This window comes from Cicer arietinum, chromosome 7 (assembly GCF_000331145.2).
Source record: "Cicer arietinum cultivar CDC Frontier isolate Library 1 chromosome 7, Cicar.CDCFrontier_v2.0, whole genome shotgun sequence".
NCBI lineage: Eukaryota > Viridiplantae > Streptophyta > Magnoliopsida > Fabales > Fabaceae > Cicer > Cicer arietinum.
The window spans coordinates 16,302,319-16,323,766 of record NC_021166.2 but is presented as its reverse complement, the minus strand read 5'-3'; the positions used below and the strand labels follow the sequence as shown (position 1 = coordinate 16,323,766).

At 29.2% G+C, this 21,448-nt stretch overlaps 2 protein-coding genes across 3 annotated transcripts in view; both read right to left on the bottom strand.

The window, feature by feature from the left end:
* LOC101497465 (protein EARLY-RESPONSIVE TO DEHYDRATION 7, chloroplastic) overlaps window positions 1–3,958 on the bottom strand; it is a 9,238-nt gene extending 5,280 nt beyond the window's left edge. Inside the window, exons 1-2 of one of the 2 annotated variants that reach the window (XR_003474016.2) lie at window positions 2,954–3,958; window positions 2,041–2,211 (exon numbers count right to left, since the gene is read on the bottom strand). Coding sequence is in view for 1 of the 2 variants with exons in the window: in XM_004509316.4 (XP_004509373.1) it covers window positions 2,045–2,211; window positions 2,954–3,915 (1,129 nt within the window). In the remaining variant the exon portion in view is untranslated. The remainder of the gene's footprint in view (window positions 1–2,040; window positions 2,212–2,953) is intronic. The other variant, XM_004509316.4, reaches the window with a different exon arrangement.
* A 2,451-nt stretch (window positions 3,959–6,409) lies between these two features.
* Window positions 6,410–20,848, bottom strand: LOC101497797 (alpha-mannosidase). Its single transcript, XM_004509317.4, has 28 exons — window positions 20,636–20,848; window positions 16,081–16,345; window positions 15,863–15,946; window positions 15,571–15,659; window positions 14,545–14,719; window positions 12,671–12,874; window positions 12,507–12,578; window positions 11,965–12,078; window positions 11,750–11,850; window positions 11,575–11,668; window positions 11,302–11,469; window positions 10,941–11,030; window positions 10,671–10,736; window positions 10,535–10,591; window positions 10,233–10,452; window positions 9,957–10,093; window positions 9,445–9,528; window positions 9,301–9,360; window positions 9,058–9,129; window positions 8,829–8,876; window positions 8,572–8,691; window positions 8,422–8,487; window positions 7,894–8,006; window positions 7,710–7,800; window positions 7,440–7,550; window positions 7,201–7,344; window positions 6,857–6,925; window positions 6,410–6,769 (listed from the first exon to the last, which is right to left on the bottom strand). The coding sequence occupies exons 2-28, from the start codon at window positions 16,300–16,302 to the stop codon at window positions 6,578–6,580; spliced, it is 3,063 nt and encodes a 1,020-aa protein (XP_004509374.1). The 5' UTR covers window positions 16,303–16,345; window positions 20,636–20,848; the 3' UTR covers window positions 6,410–6,577.
* Window positions 20,849–21,448: the final 600 nt, after the last annotated feature.

Genomic DNA, 21,448 nt, shown 5'->3' with positions numbered 1-21,448 from the left:
TAGCTTGCGTGTCCAACCAAAAGCGTCCTCACCGGAAAAAATTGGGATTTCCAATTTCCGCCAACGATTTTGCCCTTTCTCCCTGATGCATTCACGATCTCCGATCTCACTGCCTCCATCGCCATGATCGTCATCAGATCGTACTCCTAACTTGCTTGCGATTGCAGCAAGCAATTCTTCGGTTTTCTTCGTCCTCGCTTCATTTAGGTCAAGCCTCGTGCGTATTTCTTCTCTCTCTAAATTCCAATCATCCGTAGAACGAGCCATGTTTCTCGTCAAAACCATACGCAATCGCAGCGGAAACAACCGATCACAGGACACCAGAATCGGTGTCTCTGATACCAGTGTTACAACTGGTAACTCAGAGAAGAGGAATTAGGGATAGAATAGAAGAATGCTATTAAGAATCAAGGTGTTTCTGAATTGAATGTATTATTTCGCAATCAAGAACATGTTACAAGCTTAGAGAAGAAAATTCCTGATTCCCTATGAATCAGTCCAACCAATTCTATTTCTTCCTAACCTCCTAACTGCTCCTAACAGATTGCTATTTATAGTAATCTGTTTTGGCTCCAATTTCTAACAGAATGACAGCTAAGCTCAAAAGAAAACTAACTAACTAACTAACTAACTATTTATTCCTTCTCACATATACATTCCCAAACTTATTTTTATTCGTATCAGTCACCAAAAAAATATTTCATGAAGTTTCCATGACCATAATGACAGTTCAAAAATTTCTGCTGATCTTGCATGGTCTTAATGAAGTTTCCATGATCATATTAAGATATAGATTCTTCTGGCAACTCTTGCTTTTTCTTAGACAGTTAAACATCAACTACAAGAATCACTTTACAAAGTGATCTGAGCTGTTGAGAATAATAGCACATGAGCATGAAATAATTGTTACATTTTAAATTTTCTACGGTTCATACATCATGAGATAAATATTTCTATCAAATAATATTAGTTCAAGGTATTTTAACAATCATAAAATTCAATTATGAAGAAGCAGAAGAAAGTTTCCATAATTCACGCCAAAAAGGCAAAAAAGATAATGTATCCATCCCCTGGGGCTGGAACAGAATAACCATCATCCTTTAGGAAAAGAGCCAAAAAAGCATAGGATCCAAATTGTTTCCATTTATGAACATTATGCGGGCATAAAATCTTCCACCACCAACATTGGGTTAGTTATAACCACAAAAGAGCTATCATATAAGCATTCATCTCATTTCCACCTTATTCAATGTCCATTTTATTCCCTTAAAAGGCATCATCTATTCAGCATTTTATCTCAAAAGCGGCTAGATCAAACTCATCCATGAGATTGAATTCAAATATGACAACTTTTCAACTCCAAAATCTAAGCCATAACACCAACTATCAAACATAATTCCTCAATGATTCCCAGTGTCCAAACTCTACTTGTTCCTCTTGTTTATACATTATATCCATCTAACCAACAAACTACTCTAAATTGTCCTAACTACTCTAACTCCCATTTATTCTTTATCCTAATATGAAATGCAACCGAAACCTGATAGATCGCTATTGAAACATAAAAAATGTCATTCAAAACCACCAAGAGAGAATACAAACCACTACCGCCAGTAGTCGATCCAAATAGCAAGAAGCTTCATGCACTTCAAGGTATCGAATCCAAAACTTGTGGATTAAAATAGTGACTATTGAAATATTTCAGTTCTTTAATTGGATCTACCCAGCATAGCTCAAATTAGTCAATATCCAATGTGATTTTCAAATACCGAGGGTCTGAAAACCACTAATCTTAACCTAGCAAACCCAAAAAACATGGTGAAACAAAAAAATTAAAAGAGTTATCTTATTTTCTTTACTTTTTTTAAAAAACAAAATATTTTCCATATTTTGTTTTCTTTGTAAAGACAGATAGAGGGTTTTCTATTTTTTCATTTGCTAGGGATATTTGGCTAGGGATTTTCTTCCAAGTTTCTAACAGCATTTAGTGATGCATGAAAATCATAAGTCCCCTAAATGACAGGGATTAAGATAACTGACATACTGAATCCATCCAACGATGCAAGCACAACTTCGCCAGGTAGAAGGCTGAAAATTTTCTTCCCTGCTTTTGAATTCGCCACTGAACTTGTGAAAAACCCAGAGACCTTCACAACTCCAGTGAGGACCCCATTGGCAACACTCTCTGTCATTTTAGTCACTTTCTTAGCCCTATACAAAATTCAAGCCAATGGACACCAATATCAGTTATATATATAATATATCTGCTCATACTCACAAAAAAGGATAAATAACAATAACTACCTAAAAATCACAAAACATAATTTCTTTTTTTTCTTTCAAGGTTTTAAATGGCAGTTTAGAGCCTTCAAACTGCATCATGTGATGTAGCTATAAATGTTTTAAATAAAAGTCCACAACCGTGACATCAGGTTTCTGATATCATCGCAGCCCCAATTGAGATAGCACCAGCTATATTTGACTGGGATTATCCATTATATCAAAGATCATGACACGACAACGTTATAAAACCTTACACCACATTAGCTAGACACATGTATGTATCAACATTAAGCAAAACTATACAGAGCCAGTAGAAACTAAACCAAGCACAATTTTGATGTAAACTTACTTACAAGCACAAAAACATTTTGCTCCCAACTCTTTTAACTAAACCCAATTTTATAAAATAAAAATTAAGTTGATCACCCAAACACACTTAAACTAGAACAAAAATAATCAAATGGTTGGATTCAAGTTGTTAATCAACTTCAGTGAAGAGTGAATTGTTTAGGAAAATCTGAGTTCGAACTCTGACTAAAACAATTTTTGGTTAGACTTTACTTATCTCCCGACTAAACACTAAATTACTTGGACTTCTTTCTCCTGAAAACTAGAGAGTTAAGAAAGAAAGAAAAAAAAAATACTAAAATCCAAAATTAAAGAGGAGCACCTTTTGATTCGCCTTAAGGTTTGGGGGCTAATCTCAGCCTGTGTAGGTGGACCCATCCTCTTCTTCATAAACTCATTTCCCCATTTCAACCTCTCAACAGTAACATCACCACACCACAAAATTCCCTTAACCAATTGTCCTGAACCAGCCGCGATAAGCTTCGCGGCGGTTCCATTATAATCCTCCACATTGGGAGCCAATGTAGTCCAATAAGCAGCACACATTTCCTCCATCAATTCCTTCTTCTCCTTCATTGTATTCAAATCCGCTGGAGATATCTCCATCGCCAAAGAACCATCTAAAGCCTCTCCTTTCTTCTTCGCATTCTCCGAAACCTCCTGAACAGAAAAATTGCTACATTCCTTCAAAACCTCATCAAGCTCCTTCAACAAACCTTCCTGACCCTTCGACGCAATCGTCAATCCGTAACTGAGCAAATCCGAACCGTCGTCTCCTTTCCGGCGACCTTTCCGCCGGCTATGCTTTCCCCCTTCCTCCTCGTCACTCGAATCGGAATCGTCCTTCTCCTTCGGGGCACGGAAGCAAAAAAAGTAATGCGATTCGTCGACCTTTACGGCGGCTTCGTCTTTAGCGAGCGGCCATTGGATCTCGTCGGCGACGCAAGCGTAAATGGCGACGGTGTTTTCGCCCTGCATGAGACGAATAATTGTGAGGTCACCGATGGCGAGTTCGAAGCTGTATTGTTGATCAATGAGGTGGAGGATGGCGCCGGGGACTTTGATGAGGACATCTTCGGCAGCGATTGGAGGAGCGGAGGGGTTTGTGTTTTCCGGGAAGAGGTTTTCGACGAGCTCGCTGACGTCGATTGAAGGGTAGAGAGAGGAAGAGGTTGGGTTAGGGTTTGAATATTCGGGGTTGGAATCTATAATCTCTGGATAAAGGGAGTTTCTGCGGTTAGGATTTTGAGACGCCATGGATGCATGTTCATGTTCTTTTTCCATTATCACTGTGATTGTGAGGAATTGGAAACTAGTGAGAGAGAGAAAAATGAAAAAAGAAGAAGATCAATGACGAAACGACACGTGGCGTTTAGGGAAAGACATTTCCCGCGTCGATTTCGGTACGAACTTTCAGTTACTTCAAAATATAATAAAAATAATAATAATGAAAATCGAGCATAAGGTTACAAACACAAATATAAGTTTATTAGGTGCACACAAATGGAAAATGTGAAAAAGGTAGAGGTTAGAGAATAATTTATTATTATTATTACTGAAAGAAAAAAAAAATGTATGATATATGTGTCTAAGCCATTTTGATTTGTGATTGCGACGATACAAAAATTATTATTTAGTACTATTCAAACAATTTAAACTCATTATTTGTGTTTCAACATCAATTAATAAAAAATTCTATAATGTATAATAAATATCTATATAAACAAATGTATAAATATGGGTGATGTGGGTATCACACAACTTTTACGTATGTAAACTTTATCTACTTACTAAAAAAATTATTTTGGAAGCTGAAATCATATATAATGTGCAAAGAAATTTTATCATCACACATATACACTGTAATGGCACCAAAATGATAATGGAATTGGGTTACTATTTTATTGAACTATCAACAATGATTAACTCCTAGTGAATGAATTAGAAAGAATAGCAACTGATTAATACACAGAATGTGGTAGGAGAATAAAAAAATAAGATGGGATTCTCTATAAATGATATATAGTGCAGTAAAAATTATTAGATTTAGAAATAAAAAGTTTATCTCTCAAAATCTAATAACGTTATAATTATTGCAATATATGACAATAGTAAAAGATCCTCTCTAAGAATAACTAAGTAGAAGAATATGAGAGGGGGATAAAAGGTATCTAGAGAGAGCAAGCATATACATCACACATTTTCCATATCTTCTATAAAAACTCTCACACTTCACTTTCTAATGTCCACTTCTCATGCTGACTAAAAATGTTACAAGTTTACAACTAACTTGGCTCATCTCACCTAGTGTATTTGTTTACCTTGTACTCTGCTAATATCAATTTAAGACTTTCTATTTTAAAAAAATTGAAATTGATATTTTGAGATTGATGCATGATAACCATCATTACAACAATGTGTTATTTGATGATATGGGCCACATTATTTGCAGAATCTACATATTTATTGAGCTCTTTATTTGCAGTGGGAAGCTGACTAATTTTAATGAGGTAGCCAATCTTTTTTTGTAAAAAACATATTAAATTGTAAATTAAAATCATAAACTTATCATCTCATTCATTTTATTTATGAGTCATATTTTGATTTTTGATAATTTTTATTCTTAAATATATTTTATTTATAATTGAAGTAGAGATTGAAAATGTCAAAAAAATATGAATAGATATATCAATCAAATGATCATTTTTTTACTAATAAATTTATTTGGATAGTTAAATATATACTATTTGAATAGTTAAGTATAAAGTTATACTAGCTTATTCCTAAAAAATATATAATTTTTGGGTAGCCAAAGTTATTCAAGGAAGGATAGCTTCGTCATCCAAAGAGCATGTGGTGAAAAAAGAAACTCTCGAATAAAAAACATCAATGACCATCTATTATATATATTTGGCTTAATTGCAGTTTTTGTCCCCCTATTTTAGCTGAATCACGAAAGTAGTCCATCTATTTTGTTTCTTCTCAGTTTTGGTCCCCAAACAAAATTTTGATTTAAAATTTGATGAAATTTCATTTTTTAAAGTCGTACTACACCATTTATGATCATATATTTCAGGTACAATTGTTGCAAATGAGATCTTGAGGCATGGTGTGACTTAAATAAATGCAAAAAAATGAAATTTTATCAAATTTTGGATCAAAATTATGTTTGAGGGACCAAAACTGGAGAGAAATAAAATGGAGGGACTACTTTCGCGATTCAGCTAAAATAAGGGGACCAAAACTGCAATTAAGCCTATATATTTAAAATAGATTCCGCTGTCACTTCATACTATTTCTTATATATGCCAAAAAGCTGACATGTCTTCATAGAGAGTTTTTTCAAAATTCTTTACACAATCCACTATCTTATACTATATATCCTATTTAAATATTATTTCATAACATTTATTCAAAATTTTCTAAATTAATTCCACATTATTATTTCATAACGTCACACTATTATTTCCTAACGTTTGCCCAACATTAATTTCACATTACTACTCAATACTTTTGTCTGCATTAATCAACTTCACATTTTTGTGGTGCCAGTTTATTTTGTCTGGATTAATGAATTTCACATTTTCGCCTCTATCCGCCATCTACTTATTCGTTAGCAATTATATACATCTTTTTCGAATATATAATATTGAACTTAATAACATGAGAAGTTTCTTCAACTTTTTTGGAATGGAGAGTAGTCTCTCTTGCTTACCTCTAAAATATATTTCGACTATTTATATGTGTCTTTTATTGTTTTGTACTTCTCTTCTATAAATTACATTAATAAAATTGAATATATATTATTGATATACTACTATATCAATAAACATTTGACAACTGAGACATAAAACTTCATATTGATTTTTTTAAAATCCACTTAAATTAAATAAATTAAAATATATCCGCGCAACACGCGAGTTAGCATCTAGTTTGAGTCTAGTTTTCAAAATTTCAATAGGAAAGTACGGATTTCCATTGGACCGAGCTGGACGATAAAATCTGAAGTGCTGACAGGGCCACCCTTAACTGGTTGAGGTTCTTGTCCTTTTTTGTCCCCTTCAACATTCCATGTCATCTTCTTCATTTCTGACTTCTCTTGGTTAGCTGATAAACTTACCTCCTTCAACTCCTTTATCTTCATTATTAATAAAAGAAAACTTAGTCCAAATTAAGCTATTCTATAAGAAAGTATACGCATCACAAAGACATGTTAAATATGTACCGTTTTTGTAGGGAACAACTTTTTCAGTTCAACTTTGGCTAATGTTGAATACTGAGCATCTTCACTTGGCTAATACCACATTGAAAACACAAGAGAATTATATTACAACCAATATACCCACAATAAATAGTTAGTTACTTATTACAACTTAATTATAGTATAATATTCATTTGTAGTCTACAACTTCAATTGTGGTCGCAATGTAAAGGTTCTAGAGATATCTACAACGACATCACAACCACAATTGTAGCAGCATAGACAGCATTATGTTGTAATATCAAGTTTTGCAGCGAAAGCGCAACATAAACTGCAATTTAGAACCATGAAAATTTTCATGCATTTACCTCATATAGATGTGCCAAACGGAGAAGAACACTTCCACCTTCCAACTCCTGAAGAGTTATCAGGGCAACATTAGGTGGCAAGCTGTAATTTGAATCTATGACAGTTCCTTTTGTCAAATGAGAAGACTTCCAATTTTCTGCATTCTGATAAATAACAATCTCATAAGATGTAATATTTAATCATATGGTGATGATTATTAGTCCATGAAGTACCAACTCTAGAGTCTTCCATGCCATACCTCATGTGTAAAAGCCAATAAAAGTGGTGAGTAAATTTCTTGACCAGTTGTACGGCGCCAGCGTGAACCAGCTCCGACATTGTCAATACTGACATAGTAATTTCCTCTGACCTGATACAACATGAAGAATGAGATATTACATGAAAAGGGGATAAAAAACCATATGCTCTATATAAACATAATAGAGGAAAAATGGTTTGTGTTCCAAGTCTTCTAAGAAACAAACTAAATTTGCATATAAATGTAAACTAATTGGTGACATTTTCATACTGTTAGTCCTTCACAGTTACTATTTTCGGTTACGCAAACATCTTCATCAAGTGGTTCCTCTACTCCTCTGCCATCATCTTGGAGAATGCGCCTTGAGTAGTAAACATTGAATATCAATATTTAATAGTTTGTATGCAATACAATAATATCAAAATAGAGAATTAACATTTTGTTAGATAGCTACCTATGAAGCATCAACTCCACTTCACCGTCGTTGATGCTGGATCCACCGGTGGCACGATCAACTAAGACTGAGAGTTCAGATTTCTTATCCTTAGTATAAATCCCAAGATTGATCTGAACCGAAAAAATAAATTAGTTATTTTAAAACTCGCTGTCTCTTAAACAAAGAAAGAAGGAAGAGACAGAATTAAAATTTTGAATTATAACTATAGCTTGATGTGTCATATACAAAAGACTAAGCACTTGCAATTATTTACGCTAAAACTAGGCTTTTAATCCTAATCAAATAGGGAACAAATATATAATAACCAAGAGATATGAAAATTAACCTGAAGTGTTAATCTACGATATTCTAAGATTGGAACAATATATTATAAGATATTTTTCACATCATCTAATTACTAACTGAAAAATTGATTATCAACTTTTGCCATTTTAAAAAAAAAAAATCTAAAAGTATATCAACTTAATCAAGATTATAGATACTAATCAACTATGAATATGTATTAATACAGTGAAAGAACTTTACTGGATAGTAATTTCCTGCTACAGGTTGATTAACTTGAAGTGGCCAATCTTCCCTATGATCTCGAACCTGCACGGTATTTATATAGGTCATATAAGTCTGTTCTCCCCATAGGATTTCATAATAAACAGAAGAAAATTGTATGAAAGTTACCCGTTTCAGAAAATCTCTTCCATTAGAATCAGTATAAAACTCCTTGTTTGTGACCATATTTGTTGTCATTCTTGTGATTACCTCTTTTCCAACTCCATCGTCGGAAGGAATTGGACCAACCTTCATATATAAATTTGGGTCAGAACCTGATTAGTTATATTTACAACAACCGAACTAGATATAAGATTCTTTATTTTTTTTCTAGTATTTTCAACACATAAGAGTTCTTTTTCACAAGGGAAAACAATGTGACTTACAGTGAATTCGATTTCAGCATGTTCTTTGCCTTTGTACAACCTAGTAACCTACAAAATAGTAAGCAGAACAGAAGTTATAGAGCAATTCCATTTTGGTATTTAGTGAGTATCATTAAAAAATTTCAATTTTCAATTTTCAATTTTCACTTTAAAGTAATGTGAAAATTTTCAATATTGAATCACTCACAATTATAATCCACATTGGTAACTTAATGTACAAGTTACTGACCTGGTAAATCCAAGGACTAAACTTCTGACGAACCTCATCAACTAGCGGTCCACGAATTACTTTGAAGGACACCTGCATATATCAAATAAATCAAGACGCGTCTATAAAGATATTGACATTGTTTAAGAAATATAAAAGCCGAATGGAAAGTGGACAGACACATAGTATGAGAAGTTATATTATCACACTTCTTATGCTATCCACCCAATGCCATAGGTTAACAGATTAAAGATGAAAACTTACCGATCTTGAAACAATATTTGGAGAGGATTTACTTGGGCGGAATATATATGCACCGGATGCCTACAGGAGAAATCATACTATTGAAGCATACACTATAATAATTTAATTTGTTATTTGAATGATATGTCCAAGGAAATCACACACCTGACCATCACTAGAATCAAAACCATCATCACCACCATTACTAGAGGCATACCAAAAGTAGCTTTGCTGAATTGGTATATTAACCTGCAAAATTTAAAAATTGTGTTATATTTTTTCCTATTTGCTAAGAAATGTGTCTTCATGTGAAAGCAATAAGGTTAAACCTAAGTGACAAAACTATGCCTTGAACACACTTGATCTTCATTGATATCTATAGAATTAAAACGATTCCTTGTAAATGAGTTCAGTAGAATATATACTCAACCAGACAAAAAATAAAGCATAACAGAATATAGATGGTTGTATATGAAAATTTGAAGTTTGATGATTGCATCAACGTTGAGTGAATAGCTGAAAATCGTATTTCTATATTTATTTTCTGGTCTATGTCCAAATAGAAAATTTAAAAAGTTCTTTATATTTGGGCGATTTACCGTGAAAAACAACTCAGTTAAGTTAACTCAAAATTAGTAACATTCTTGTGATGTCTATGATCATGAAAAATTACTTACTCCAGTTCTGGTATTATACATCCGATTGAGTTGTCCAGAGATTGAAGAAAAGGACATCTTTAAATTTCCCGGCCCGATGTCGATGTTCCCACCAGTCTTACTATTTAGATGGGACATGACTCCTTTTCTCCTTGTACCTATCAAATGGAAACAACAATAAAGCATAGTTAGTACTGAAAATTATCAAATCAGTTAATAAAAATCTATATTTAATTTTTTTTACAATCACTGTGGTAAAAATCAACAACTCACACACTTGAAACAATTGGAACTTACTTTTTCCAGCTCCTTTAGAAATGAAGTATGTGCTCCATCCAAGTGGAGGTATAGACACCTGAAACAGAAGCCAGTATTTTGGTGCTTGTTTCGGAGACACCCCCAAATACGCCTTCACGTACAAATTTCTTAAATTTGTTGTAACATTATCGACATCCACATATTGCACTTCAAGGTTATTGCCAGATGAATCTTTGACCACAAGATTAGCATCATTAACCTGATGCAAATGATGGTTACATTCTGCATGATATTGGAACTTCTTTATTTTATGATGCCACAAGCGAATCACATATTCTTACCGGTATTCTAACAATATCGGTACGGTTCCATCCAAGGGAGTTATACACCACCACTACCTAGAAATTTAAACCATTAACATATGTCACATAAAATTGAACCCGCATTCTTAATAACCAAAAATTGTGAAAATATTACCAAATCTTTAGCTTCTGGAATATTGTCTTCTGTTGGAGGGCAGTAACTGATATTGAGTAATTGACACTGCCAAAATCCAGCAATATTGGAGAAAAAATTAAGGATCAAAACAATTGAAGAATAGAAGACCAATTACATAATCTACATCGATAATACTGACAGAAAATGAAAAGTGTGTCCTAAAAATATATCTGTAGCTGGAAGAATGATAGAACCTATTCAACATTTTTATTGTTTTTGCTTTCTACTTTTATTGATTTGAAAAATTACCTGGGAAAATGCTGATGCAGGTGCTGAACAATGGTCACCTGATTTCTTACCAGTTAGACATGCCAAAGAAGAGCTAACAACAGCTTCAGCCTACAAGAAAGCAATACTATTGGAAAATTAAGCATATAAACAATTGCGAGACACAAGATATATAGTCAAAATTTAACTCAGGTATTAGAGATATCGTTATTCGTTAGCTTGTAAGCAGTAGTTGTTAGTTATTAGTTTGTTAGCCTATATAAAGGCTTGATGTAATCACTACTCATTCTATATACAATTTCTATTATTCTTTCTACATTTTTATCTTATCCATGCTTCCATCTAGAATTGTATCACATCTGGAAAAGTTCTAGTTCCTCACCTTAGTGGATCCTATAGCCAGCCGCTTCGCATAATCGTCAGTTGTATGTTGTTGGGCAGTTCCAGAGACAGCATCATGGTGCTGTGCAATTCCTAGAGCATCTCCAAGGGCAAAAGTATTGTATATAGTTGATCTATTTCCCGCGAAAAACTCAAGTTGACGCGCTGCCTACATTGGAAAGGTTAGAAATGCCTTGGATTTGTTAAGAATGCGTAAGTGCAAACAAGAAAAATACACTCAATTTCATTGTAGTATGTAACATCAATATCATACCAAATAGTATCCACTTAGCATCCTAACATATCGCTTTAAGGCTGGTCGGCTTGTGAAAAATCCGGTCCAATAAGCATTTGGGCCATCAGCGTACCTATAAGAAATCATCAAAATGTGTATAATGGTTTAAGAGATCATAAGCTGCATCAGAAACAAAACAATAGCAGATCCTCACGGGAAATAGTCGTCGGTTTTCAGTGGCCACGATTGGTTTGCAGCATTTTTGGCATTGGTATAAAGAGATGGAGTAGAATACAAGGCATTCACTCTACCATCCTGAACATTAAACATAAGGAAACATGTATTAGAACTCAGCATGATACAAATCAATACATGTACAAAAAAGAAATATCAGCACATGCATTATAAATATAAAGTATAAACCCCTACCTTATTAACATAGTGAATTAATTTATCCATTTGCCTGAACCAAGTTTCTGCAAATCGGTACGAGAAATCATCACCCATTGTCCACATGATATGGTTCGTCCTTGTCACGTTCGCCTGTAATAAGTACAACCAAACCAATTTTCACATTCTTGTTTGTTTTTGGAGATACCATACCTAGTAAATTTGGATTTTTGACTTTCACGCGATCAATGATCTGAATTGTCAAATTAAAATCTAACAACTCACATTTTGACTTTGCATTTTATACTTGATTTACCCAAGGATTCTTTAACTTAATTTATAGTTTTAAACAGGTCACCTTCTTCTTTCTTTTTTTCATGTCAAAATTAATCATTTAAATTTAAAAACATTTACACAGTTGAACCAATTTTCATTCTTAATTTACTTCAGTTACAAATTTGTGTGCATAATCATTGAATAATATAGAATAAAAATAAATTAGTACTCAGCACCACAATTAAAATCATTCTTATGAGGAAATTCCATAGTATTATCAAAATTCATGGATAGAATTAACCTACTTGGGTAATAGAAGCATTAATAAAATCATTGACTCGTTGCTCAACATTGGTATCAAATAAAAGAGGATCATCCTGCACTTGTAAAATGTGACATGCAATATGTTAGTCATATTGTTAACAAAACATGAGAAAAAAATTGTAACAGTAGTATTTTAATTTGGAACCTGTAAGGGAACAATGTCATTGGAGAGTTCAAAGTTGAAACCCGTTGGAGCACCATAATGAATAGGAAAAGTGTTGGCAAAAATCTGAGCAGAAGAACCAAATGTTTTGGAGCCACGCCAAATAACTTCAAGAGATTTGTCATCTTTACGCTTAGCTCTGTCTTGATAATCAATTCTAGCAAAGTGTACAGAATCAAATCCTAGCTGCAAAGCCAAAACAAAATACAGTTTTCAATTTTATGTTTTACTAAAAATTACGTTTGCAACAAACTGTATAAGAGACTCTTTCTAACATATACTAGTACTATTCTATTGATCATTTATTTTTATTTATAAAAAATAGCTTTCTAACTTTAAAAACATTTTAGATATCAATTAATCATCTAAATCCCAAATATTTTAATACAAAATGATGGTAAGACTATTGTCGGAGGGTTCGGCACATAGAAGTAATAGCGGATTAAATGTTTTAAATTATAAAAAACTTTCATGTCACATTTCTATTTAAAATTGAAAGACAATTGATAATACATGTATAATTAATTATATGTATTATTTCAAAAAATAAATTTGTCTTTAATACAAGCATTCTTTCAAATTACTAAGTGCATTCTCTCAAATTACTAAGTGCATTTATGATTTTTCTTTCAAATATATTCCTTATTAATATTAAAAAAATTTCTTGAAAAATAAAAAGTCAAATTAAATATATTCATATGTAAAAGATATTTTAGTACATTTACATATAAAATTGACGCATTAAATTTACCATGTACTTTTCTCAATCTATATAAAAAAGATAATTGAAATTTACAATTAAAATCACCTCGTTATTTATTCAATATTTAGGTATTTATAATTAATGTGTAGAATTAATGAGTCATACTTGATCCAACAACCATTTTTTATTAATTTTTTGAAACTGAAAAACAAAAATATCTTCAAGGAGCCACAATGTCACACAATATAAAATAAAATAACTAAAAGTGTTGATTAGCCAAATTGTAACTTAAATTATACTTCTTTTGAAATAAAATATAAGAAAAATTGATAGTTGTAAAGTTGATATATTTGATTAGAATTAAAGTTAGATATAATAATTTTTAATTACACTTTTTATTTATATTTTATTTTAAGAATAGTAGATATCAAGAGTGTAATTAAAATCAACATAATTTTAAAAAAATAAAATATTTAAAAAAAAAATTAAACAATTATAGACAAGTTCTATAGAAGCGGTCCACATTAACATTTGCCCACAATCATAAGCTTTATTCACTAACATTCATTTTTTAATTTATAGTTGTTTTTTATAATTTAATTTAAGTAGTATATAGGTTATCGTTTTTTCTTTCAATTTTACTCTTATTATTGTAACTAAAGTTTTTTTTTTACTTTTTATAATTTATTTATTATAATTTAAAATATAATTTTAAAATAATTTATATAATTTAAAATAATTTTAATAAATAATAGTTTAAGTAAATAATTTAGTTATTATAATTTAAAATAAATAAACTAGTTAAATAAATAAAAAAAATTATCTATTATAATTTAAAATTATTTTAAATTAATTCATATTTTAAATTAAATAATGTGTTTATTTATGTTAATTTAAATTAATAAATAAAAATATATATATGAGATTGATAAATTTTAAATTACTATTATAAAAATATATTAAACATTAATTGATCAAATTTATTTTTAATTAATTTTTTTTTTACAAATTTAAAATTAATTAAATTATTAATTTTATCGAACATTCAATTAACTCAACAAATATCTACTATAAATCACAAGTTATTAGTTAATTTTAACAAACATAACTTGAATAACAGTGTATAAGATGGAGTTGAAGTAAATGAACGGACCTCAGCTCCTAATAGGTAACCCTGCACAGAAGAGTGTCCAAAAGGATCAATTTGCCAACCAGCACGAGGTGTTGTATTAAACTCCTTCTTTATAAACCTATGTCCCAATGTTGTTTGATCAATCATGTCTATGTAGTGGCACGTGGCTTCATCATGCATAGACCAACCACCATTTCTGCGCCGACACAACAAACATAAATACTCACATTTTCAAATAATATCAAAGCTAAATATCCTTGTCATTACTTAACTTAATTTCAAATAACGTTTTAATTTTTTTTTATTTATTTTTTAATTTAGTTCTTTATTTTAATTTAAAGTGACAATTAGTTCTTTTATGTTTTAAAACATCAACAATGTTATCCTTTTTTTTCAAAATCCATAAAATTAATTATATTTTGTAATATAAAATAAATTTAATCAAATTCGTAACTCAAATCTTCAAATAAACTCATATTTGTCATTCTTTATTTGATGTTGTTGGAGATGAAAATATGAGTTTATTTAAATATTTAAGTTATGAATTTGATGAAATTACATTATATTGAGAATGATAATTAGTTTTATGAGTTTTGTTTGAAATTTTTTATGAATTTTTTAAATTTTTGCAAAAAATAAGAATAATATTATTGACATTTTAAAACATAAAATATCAAATGGTCACTTAAAATTAAAATAAAGGACCAAATCGAGAAGAAAAAAAGATAAATAACTAATACGTTAACTGAAATTAAGTTAAGAAATCACGGGTGGTATTTAGTCTAATATCAATAATCATTCAAAAATTGTCATTACGGGTGGTACCTAATATCAATAATCATTCAAAAATTGTCATTCTAAGCAAAAGATATCAATTACGAATTTAGCAGAATCATAATCTAATACATGTAATTCCGACAAGAGTTACACTTTAAAATTTTAACTAAATTTATTATCATTTAATTTAAATTAAAGTAACAAATTTTTTAATATCATTTAATTTAAATTAAAAAGTCAACGTTAATTCAAGCACGCACTATTACTTACACGAATTCCAGTTGACCAGCATCCACAAGCTTTCTCACTTGTTCTTGTGTATGAGGACTTTGTTCTACCCACCATCGATGGAAGAATGCCTATTATTTATTTGACAAAATCCATAATTTAAATTAATACTAAATTTGCTGAATTAAGTAAAGGTCTAAAAAAATTAAAAAATTTAAATGCTTAGTCATGTGTGTAATAATGTGTTGATTATGACTTTGGCATCATTTGAACATAACTAATTTTTAGATTTAAATGTTTGTATTTGGATATATATATCTAAGGTTAAATTTACCATTTCTCCAAAAATAAATTTTCTATTGGGATCCTTCTGAAGAGACCAAATTACTGAGTCCAACACATTCTCAACACATGCTCCCTACAAAAAAACAATCAAACAGAGAGAAAAAAATATATCAAAGTTCAATAATTACATAATTCAGCGCATGTTTAAGAGATTAACTGTTAATCCAAAGATGCACTTAAACAAAATTAATTGAACATGATTATAACCTGAATGATATTGTTGGAGCCAACATAGTACTGATCAACAGTCTTCAACCAACCAACATCATCATGGGAGTGTGCAACCAAGTGAACATTCAATTTTCCTTCAACAACACCAGCACCAGTGTTGTACTTTGTATAAGCAGAAACATGTGTACCACAGATACAAAACAAGAAAAGAATAACAAAGAGAGATTCTGCAGCAGCTAAATTCCTCGTGTTTCCCATTTCCAATGCCTTAGCTCTGCTGAGTCTGTGGCTATGATATACTCTGTCATATATTGAATAATACTTTAGGTTATTTCTCACATTAAAAAAAAGCTGTAAATAAAGAAAAAGTATAACACTTTTACAAAATTATTTTTATTCATCATTGAATGTTAGTCATAATTATCAATATTAATATTAATTTTGAATAGAATCAAAATAATATAAATAAATAATTTTATATTGAAAATATAAAATAATACTCTTTGACTTTATTTATAAAGAAAAATTGGTCAAAAAAATTAATGAATTTAATTTAAAATTTAAATAAAATATATATATTTTTGTTGACTTATTTTTATTTATAGATAAAGTCGAAGAAAATAATTAATATGAAATATATATGTTTTGTTAATTAATATTTGTACGAGAAGGGCTGGTAATATTTATTTATAATATTCAATTATATATAAGGAAAAACCAAAGTTTTTTTTTTTTTTGTTAATAGAAAACAAAAATCAGAATGTGAGTAATATTAATAAATTGGGGCATTGAATTTTTATCTTTGCATAGGAGTGCCGGCCTATGTACTTTGTCTTGTCAATTGATGACCACAATGTTGACAGCGGCACAGAATTTTATATGAGTCTTTCAGAAAAACAACATTTTATGAAAATTAAAAAATAATATTTCAAGTTTAACTTATATTTAATAATATTTTATATCAATCTTCCAATTATATTGTCAATTTTAATATAATATCAATGTCACGCGATTAACGCAGTTTCACGAGTTTTAGAAAAAGACTAATGGTATTGGTACGACAATATGAAATAAAATAAAAGACAAATGAATGGTTTCAGCAATTAAGGAACAGTCTGTCACACTCTCCTTGTATTGCTCCTTATAGATCACCCAGGTAGTAAAATTTCAGTTTTATTAATGCATTTTTATGTGATGTTAAAATGTGTCTTTGAGATACTTACTAATACTATGAAATAAAAAATATATATTTAATATTTTAAAAAATAATAATACTTTAATTTTTTCCTCAAAATTTTTGATTTTTTGATTTTTGATTTTTTTAACGAGTGCCTTTTTAGCACAACTCTACGTTGAAAATTGTTCCCAGGTGAATAATAGTACACTAGTGGTGAAGCTTGATTTTTAAATAATTTTGATGGGCACAAATCACAATGTAATAGATTAATTTACCTTAGCCTCTTAGGATTTTAACAATGTTCTGTGTTAATGTCTAGAAGAAAAATCTTAAGGAATCTTGAAAATAAATCATAAGATTATAGAAAAATAGCTACAAGAAATAAAGCATGAAAAAAGTGATCACTACTCAAGAAATCGTGTGTCTGCAAGTTGTTAGCTTTCTCTTATCGTTTATTATAAGGAGACTTGGTTCTTAATCCAATCTTAAAAGTCAATGATCCAAGAAACATCTACCTAGCATTGTTTTATATTGAAAAAGTCAAAAACTAAATATTCTTTAAGACATGAAAAATGTTTATCTCAATGAGGAAAATGGAAAGTTTAGAAACAATTAAGTAAATAAATTATAATGATTTTTAATTATAAATGATACCTCAGAGACTATATGGAAGAGTACCCCATTAATTAACGCAACTATGGCAAACAGACAGAAATGAAGACAAGTTTCTTATGCGGCACTCAGAAATTTCTAATGGAAATTATAAAGATGTTTCTTGAAGGACATCTCCATTATTATTAGATTATTATAAATGCTGCAAAGTCATAAAGTGTTAGGTAATATTATTATTATTATTATTATTATTATTATTATTATTATTATTATTATTATTATTATTATTATTATTATTATTATTATTATTATTATGTATTAGAAATATAAAAAGTGTTTTAGACTTTGTCGTTTTCGGTTTTTAATATATATTTATTATAACACTAGTAAATATAAGATTTATTTATTTTATATATGAAATCATCTCTCTTCTTCTTTCTTTATATTTAATATTTATGTTGATGAGTATTGAAAAACACATCGAAACAAAATTTTATGTTTTTAATAAAGCTTTCTAAACAAGAATATTTGTATCCATTTATTTTTAGCTTTTTGCTCTGTATAATAAGAATTACTGTATGATTATGAGCTTTAATTGTTAAGAATTACATTAATCTTTGATTGTGGATATAAATATTATTTAATAAATAATAGAGATAAAGTTACCTATAAGCAATTTTAATCTTTTTGTTGGAATAAAACATGTTTTATTGTCTTTTAATTTTTAAATTTTTGAATAATTTTTTGCATGTATGTTTAGAACATTATAAAAAGTGTTCTCAAGTCTAAGCAAAATGTCAACATTGTTATGTTGAACATCATATCTGAGTTCGAACTCAAGATATCGCAATTGTGTCTGAATTTTTTGTAGAATTTATCATCTCGTTTACGAACACACAAAAATGAATATTATAAACAGTTATTTTGCTGAGATAAAAAAAAAAAAGTTACTCCTTAAGAATTTAAAATTTTTTAACTTGAGATAAATTAAATATAAATTTTTTAAATGCCACAAACTTAAGATAAAAAATACTAAAAATACGAATCTATAATGTTGTAAACATATCTGCAAAAAAAAAAACCATATTTGCAAAAAAACATTTAAAAATATATCTTGACATTCAAACAATGACTAAAATTGTTTGCTGGATAATTTTTTCGACAAAAATATATTATTATTCTTATAAATATTGAAAGTGAAATTTAAAATTTAATATAGATTAAAAACTTATTTAACCCAAAAATTATATAAGTAATAAAATGATTTTATATTTAAAAAATCCATTGAGACTACTAAATAAATAATTTCAAACTTTTAAAAATATTGTAAATAATTTAATTATTTTATTTTATTTGTTAAATAAACTAAATAAAGATATGTTATATATATATAACAAAATCGAACTCTTGTGATAAAAGTATACATATTTTTCAAAATTAACTATTAATGCTTTATTTTTAAATTTAATGCCGGCTTTTGATTTTTTTTAATGTTTTATTATATTTTTATTTTATTTTATAAAGGTTATTAGGTAATTTATTGTTCTTATTATATCTTGTTAGTTTTTAATTCAACTCATATTTAATATGATAATTTTAATTGGAGAAACAAAATAAAATAGTATCCATAATTAATATCATATCATGTTAATTAAAGAAATACTATATTGAGACACATATGATAATTTATATTTTAAAATCAAATTAAATATTTATTTGTGTGATTATGATACGATATGATAATTTATTCCATATTTTGAGATCCAATCAAATATTTATTTGTGTGGTTATGATATAAAGAGAAAAGAGGAGTTAAAAAGTGTTTGGTAGTGGTGAAGTTGATTTTTTTTTATTAAAAATTCAAAAAGATATTTGAGGAATAAGATTTTGTTTAGGAAATCATGTTGAAGAAATTTGAGGAAGAAGAAATTTGAGAAAGAAGAAAACAAGATAAACTTTGCAGGTTTTAAGTCATTTTTAATCTCTAAGAGTGTGCTCAAATTATGTGAACAATATTGATATATGTGATATTTTATATGTAAATTAATAATTGCTCATTTCACATGGGTAAGGCACATTAATTCAAAAAAGTCACAAATCCTTCAATTCCTTCTATGCTTAGTTAAAAAATATAATGAAAAGTACTTGTGGAGATATGCCTCAAATCAAATATCTAGTGTTAATTATGGTTAAGTGTTGGATATAATTGAATTTGGTCAATTTAATTATGACAAAGGTAGTTAGAGTTAGTTAAGTTAATGTGCCTTCAAATCTCAATAGTGAATTGTCTTGTTTGTTTGTCTGTGACGTAGATTTCATTCATTGAGACTGAACACGTAAATCTGAATGTTATTCTTCCCTTATCATTCTTTATTTTTGTTTTACTTTGATTTGAAAAACTGTTTTCAAAACTGTAGAAAGGAGAACATTAACTTTCTTCTGTTTTCTGCATTTTCAGCAAACGTTCTCTGCTGAAATGAAGAACATTCTCCGTTTTAATTTTCTAGTTTTGCAATTGTTAGTTTTCTGTTTTGTTAGTTAACTCTTTTGCAGATCCCAATATTATTTTAACATGACTAATATGTAATAACATACAAAAATAAAGAACTAAAATAAATCTTTTGAAAGATAAAAATTCATAATAATAATTGACTAAAACGTAAAAACAAAAGTATATATTTTTTTTCTTTTGTTAATGAGAAGTATATTAATCTTAGCCATTAGAACACAACAAATTTGCATATTGCAATAAGTAAGCATATATTAAATAAAATTAAAGAGGCCAAGATCAAATTGACGTACATGAGTTCAAAGCCCTTCAAATTGTTGATCGATAAACCAAAAACGTTGCTTATCTCCGTCGTTCTACTTTTTCTCCTTCTTCGTTATATTTTTCGACGCTAATTTTAGTTTCTTCACCGCAATGTTAAACTATTGAATTTGGTTGCACTAGTACTCCAATAAGGAATCCCAAGTGTACTGTTCATTTTTCTTCTCTAATCCATTTCCTTTTTATAATGATCAGTCTCTTCACTCATCTTTCTTCTTCCAATTTTGTTTCATTTACAAACATGAATGAAAGTGTACCAAATTTTAAATGTTAAGATTTTAATGACATTGAACTTACACCAAATTTTAAATGAATAGCCAACAACCAATAAAATTTCATTTTTGTATTATTAACCTAATTTTACATGAAAATACACCTGAAATGGTCAAACAAGTTAATTATTGTACTGTTTTCTAAATTCGTACTTTATGAGTCAAAAGAAACGCATACCTTTATAGAAGATTATTTGATGCTCTTATAGTATTTATGATCGTCAGTCAAAATATACATATTTATTATATGTAGAAAAAAAAATCAAGGTTTTTCTGCTTAAAAATCCTTTCCAACTTAGACTAATTTCCGTTCAATGTCCCTCCTTTATTTTTAGATAAGATTGTAGTATTAAATTTTTGATCGGTTAATTAGTAGTATATTATATTATAGGATTTAATTCATATAAATTGTGTAAATAACTTTTATACACTCAACTGTAACTGTTTAATTATCATAAATGTTTTATTTTATTATAATTATTTTTAAAATTGTGTTTACTAATAATTGTTATA